This window comes from Rutidosis leptorrhynchoides, chromosome 3 (genome assembly GCF_046630445.1).
Source record: "Rutidosis leptorrhynchoides isolate AG116_Rl617_1_P2 chromosome 3, CSIRO_AGI_Rlap_v1, whole genome shotgun sequence".
Lineage (NCBI taxonomy): Eukaryota > Viridiplantae > Streptophyta > Magnoliopsida > Asterales > Asteraceae > Rutidosis > Rutidosis leptorrhynchoides.
In genome coordinates this window covers 415,169,283-415,174,692 of record NC_092335.1, presented here as the reverse complement: position 1 = coordinate 415,174,692, position 5,410 = coordinate 415,169,283, and the positions used below count along the sequence as shown (strand labels likewise).

Below are 5,410 nucleotides of genomic sequence, written 5' to 3'. Positions count from 1 at the left end.
GGGTCACCCTTGCGTATATATTTTTTAAGTATATGAATTATTCCTCTTGGGAATTCTTCGTAATAGCTCGGGTGTGCCTCTTGGGTCACCCTGGCGTATATTTTTTTAGTTATATGAAGTATTCCTCTTGGGAATTCTTCATAATAGCTCGGGTGTGCCTCTTGGGTCACCCTTGCGTATATTTTTTTTTAAGTATATGAAGTATTCCTCTTGGGAATTCTTCGTAATAGCTCGGGTGTGCCTCTTGGGTTACCCTTGCGTATATTTTTTAAGTATATGAAGTATTCCTCTTGGGAATTCTTTGTAATAGCTCGGGTGTGCCTCTTGGGTCACCCTTGCGTATATATTTTTTTAAGTATATGAAGTATTACTCTCGGGAATTCTTCATAATAGATCGGGTGTGCCTCTTGGATCACCCCTACATATATATTTTTAAGTATATGAAACTCTGTCAAAAGATAGTAGGATTTCATTTCGAATCATTTTTGTAGTAGTAAGCGTATATGCTTCAACAACTTGTTATAGATGTTTCCAACTTAATGCAACTTCAGATCTAGAAATAAAACTTTCGCAGGTTTGCTCTGTTCCAAGTTCGTGGAACCTGTTTACCTTCGGTGGTCTGAAGCTTGTACGACCCATTTCTGAATGCTTCAGAGATTATATACAGGCCTTCCCAAGTTGGACCCATCTTTCCTTCATATTATACCTTGCTGGTGCTGTTAAGCTGTAAGACATAGTCTCCGACTTTGTATACTGAAGGTTTGACTCGTTTGTTGTAGTATTCTTTGATGGTTTTCTTATAGGCAGCTTCCCGGATCAAAGATGCTTCCCTTCTTTCCTCCATAAGGTCAAGATTAAGACGAAGGTTTTCTTCATTCTCTTTAAGGTTCATGGTTCTGTTTGTTAGTATATGTGTCTTCGCAGGTAGCACTGCTTTAGTTTCGTACACCAAGCTATAGGGCGTTTCTCCATTACTCCTCTTTGGTGTGGTTCGATGGGCCCATAAGACTAAAGGGAGTTCTTCCATCCACCCTTGGTGGCATTTCCCTAACTACTTCTTTAGACCTTTCAAGATGTCTCTGTTCATGACTTCAACCTGCCCATTCCCTTGGGAGTGGTATACGTAGGTAAAGGTTTGATTTTTCTGTAACCTTTTGCAGAATCCAGTGAAGATTCCTTCAGCAAACTGCTTCCCATTTTCAGAAATGATTTCTTGGGGAATTCTAAATTGGCATATGATGTGTTCCTAAATGAATTTCTCGAAATGTTTCCTTATCATTGTACTTAAGGGTTTTGCTTCTGCCCTCTTCGTGAAATTGTCTATAGCAACCACCAACCACTTGTAGCCTCCCGGTGCTTTAGTTAGTGGTCCTACTATATCTATTCCCCATTTCGAGAAAGGCCATGCCGAAATAACCGATATTAGCCCTTGTTTTGGTTGCTTCTGGACTTGACCGTGTCCTCGTGCATTGTCAGCCAGTAGTACCCCATTCTTAGTATTTTGCTACAATCAACCTTGGTCCGGATTGAAGGCCACATATACCTTTGTGCATCTCTTTGATAATCATTGAAGCTTGGTTTGGTCCGATGCACCAGAGCCATGGAGTGCGGAAGGATTTTTGATACAGACCTCCATTTATTATCTTGTAAGACGGCGCTTTGATCCGAATCTTTCGTGCCTCTTTCTTGTCTTCGGGTAAGATGCTGAGCTTTAGGTATTCTCTCATGGGTTTCATCCATGTGTCTTCTTCTTCTGTGATAAGGTCATGAACTTCTTTCATCTGTATGGATATTTTCTCTAGGACCTCGACCAGAACCTCTTTCGCTAGTTGAGCAAAGGTAATGGAGGAAAGTTTGCTTAAAGCATCCGCCTTTTTGTTTTGGCTTCTCTGCACTTGTTCAATGGAGAATCCTCTGAAGCTTTCTATTAATTCTCCGACTTTTAACAAATAAAGTTGTATGGTGGGTTGTCTTGTTTCAAAGATACCTAGGACTTGATTGGATACGAGTTGAGAGTACACGAAAGCCTGTAGATACTCGATTTTCATTTCTTTTGCTATTCTCAGTCCATTAAGCAAAGCTTCGTATTCTTCCTCGTTATTTATTGTGATGAATTCGAAGCGAAGGGCGTATGTGAACTCTTGTCCTCCGAGATTAACTAACATTAGCCCTGCTCCCGAGCCATCGGAGCTAGAAGCTCCATCGGTGAACAACTTCCATTCCTCTGTTTCTACAGAGGGAGTGATAATTTGTGCGAAGGTAGAGTTACTTGCTTCGTTCGTCTCTGTCATTTCTGCCATGAAAGCTGCTAGTACTTGGGCTTTGATCAAATGTATGGCTTGGAAATCGATGTCGTGTTCTCCTAGTTCGATGGCCCATTTGGCCATGCGTCCGGACTTCTCTGGCTTCATGAGTACCTGTTTGATCTATTTGTTAGTTAATACAATAATGGGGTAAGCTTGGAAGTACCTTCGTAATTTTTTGGCGGTATGTACTAAGGCGAGCGTAAGCTTTTCAAGCTCCAGATAGTTAGTCTCCGCTCCCTGAAAAAATCGATTGACAAAATATATAGGGACATGTGCCCTATCTCATTCTGCTACAAGTACTGCGCTGATGCATTGCTTGGAGGTTGCCAGGTAGAGGTATAACATTTCTCCTTGTTTGGGCGAAGTGAGAGTTAGCAGATTCGCTATATGCGCTTTCATGTTTATGAAGGCTTGGTCCGCTTCCTCTGTCCAGATTATCTTTTTTGCCCCCAGGCATCCTTTTAGCACTTTAAGGAAGGGCAGCTGTTTCTCGGCACCTTTAGAGAGAAAGCTACTTAAGTATGCTAGTTTCCCATTCAGAATTTGCATTTCTTTAATGGTGGTTGGAGTCTTGAGTTATTGAAGCTTATCCACCTTCTCTGGGTTCGCTAGGATTCCTTTCTTCGTGATATAATATCCTAGGAACCTTCCTTCCTCCACTCCAAAGGAGCATTTCTTCGAATGGAGTTTCATGTTAATTGCCCTGAGAGTATTAAAGGTTTCCTGAATATCTTTCAAGAGAGCGTCTTCATCAATGCTTTTAATTACCATATCATCAATGTAGGCTTTCAAGTTTCTCCCGAGCTGCTTGTGAAAGGCTTTATCTATGAGCCTTTGGTAGGTAGCTCCGGCATTCCTTAGCCCGAAGGGCAACTTTTTGTAGCAGAAGATACCCTTGATGGTGAAGAATGATGTATTTTCCTCATCTTCCTCGGCCATTTAGATTTGATGGTATCCTTTAAGGAAACACTTGTACTTATACCTACTCAAGGATTCTAACTTCCAGTCGATTTCCCGGTAGGGGATAATAGTCTTTTGGCAAGCTTTATTGATGTTTGTGAAGTCAACACACATTCTCCAGCCTCCATCGAATTTTTTGACCATGACAGGATTAGCAACCCAAGTCGAATACTTTGCTTCCCTGATTATATCGGCTTGAAGTAATTCCCCTACCTCTTTACAAGATGCTTCATCCCTTTCTTTAGCAAGGTTTCTTTTCTTCTGATGTATCAGCTACAAATGTTTGTATTCGTTGAGCCGGTGCTCAGTGGAGAAGATTGAACCTTCGATGTTGAGTATTCGAGGGATGCCGGACATTTTTTCCTGTTTGGTAACTTTACCAAGGGCTATAGTCATCGTAATCCTCCTATTCAACTACTTCGACCATTTCCGAACACCTCATAGTATTTTTGGGGCGCCAAGTTTTGGTGTAGCAGCTATATTTCGATTTATCCTCTTTTTTCAAGGATTTCATAACTGGACATTGAACCCATTTCATATGATGGGTTACGATGTGTTTGGAAGCCCTCGGCCAAACGAGTATTTCACAGAGAACCGACAAGGAATTCCATTAATCACCGACCGTTTTGATTCTTTGGAACAACTCGATGAATTTAGTAGATCTTTTTAGGAGGCCTCAATGACCATAGATCGAACCTATCCAATTTTTACAGTGCGATGGTTGGCCCTTTTATGGCAGATATTGGGGCACATACGCCTTTCTTCTATATTTTTCGAGAAAGAGAATTGATATATGACCTATTCGAAGCTGCCACCGGTATGCGAATGATGCACAATTTTTTTCGTATCGGCGGAGTCGCTGCTGATTTACCTCATGGCTGGATAGATAAATGTTTGGATTTTTGCGATTATTTTTTAACAGGAATTGCTGAATATCAAAAGCTCCATATTCCTAGGAAAAGATATCTACGTTGGCCTGTAGCAGCTTACGAAGCTTCACTTTTACTTCTGGAGGTATGGACCTTCCGATGGTTACTTGTTGCTCGGGATATAAAGGATTGATGGATATCTTTTCTTCCTCTAGGTTTCCTTCCCTGATTTCCAGGATACATTCCCCAGTCTCTCTTCTGTTTCTTTTATTGCCATGATCACCTTTTCACGATCATAGGTTGAGGCTAGAGTCCTGATTCCTTCGGGAGTGTGAAACTTCACCAGTTGGTGGATAGTTGACATAATTATCCCCATCTTCATCATGGCTATTCTTTCTAACAAAATATTGTGTTGCGAGGTGGATCGAACTACTACGAAATCAAGCGTCTCCATTCTTGATAATGGTGGCTCTCCAATGGTAAAATCGAGATCAATCTCTCCAATGGACCAACACCTTTCTCAAGAGAATCCGACCAGATGTACCCTCGGGGGGCTTAAGCTGGCTTTGATGGAAGGACTAAGCTGATCAAAGTAATGTTCATACATGATATCACATGCACTCCCGCTATATAGGTACACTCGATGCACATCTCTTTCGAAGATTAGGCCATTGACCGTAACAGGCTTGTCGGACGGTGTGATCGTGTCTAGTGATGCGAAGGAGATTTCTTCCCAATCTATTACCATGTAGGTTCTCTCCCTCTTGTAACTTCTTCGAGACTCAATGGGAAAACACTCTGCTATGGACAGTATGTCTTTTTTTGTGGCTTTTTCTCTTCAGGTTTGACTTCTAACTTGGGTGTCTTCGGGTTGCGTATACCCTTCACTAGGTGTGATAGCTTTCTAGATCGGATGACCTCTTCTATGGCTTATATTAGATGTATAAAATCATCCATTTCATGCCCGTAATCGTTGTGGAAGTCTTAGAATTTGCTCGTATACCTTGGTTTACCCTTATTTTATAGCTTCGGCGCAGCCTTGAAAGCTTGGACATCTCTTTCGGTGGCGAGGATTTCCTTGGGAGATTTTATCAGCGTTCTGAGGATATCGGAGGTAGACTCTCATCTCTAGGGAGAGAATCTGTTTCTATCGTTTGTCTTTCCGGATTTATCTTCTCGGTGGATTGATTTTTCTTTTCTTTTGAAGCTCAGTGCTTCTTCCTAGACGAAGCTACTAGCGGTGTCTTTTGAGTCCAACCAGACATGCCTTATTAT

At 41.6% G+C, this 5,410-nt stretch overlaps 1 protein-coding gene across 1 annotated transcript; it reads right to left on the bottom strand.

Annotated features, from left to right (window-relative positions):
* Positions 1-700: 700 nt before the first annotated feature.
* Positions 701-1,027, bottom strand: LOC139901412 (uncharacterized). Its single transcript, XM_071884130.1, has one exon. It carries the CDS (start codon positions 1,025-1,027, stop codon positions 701-703), a length of 327 nt encoding a protein of 108 aa, XP_071740231.1.
* Positions 1,028-5,410: the final 4,383 nt, after the last annotated feature.

What these genes read in the sequence shown, in the direction of transcription:
- LOC139901412 (XM_071884130.1), bottom strand. Translation starts at nt 1,027, where the DNA reads ATGGAAGAACTCCCTTTAGTCTTATGGGCCCATCGAACCACACCAAAG.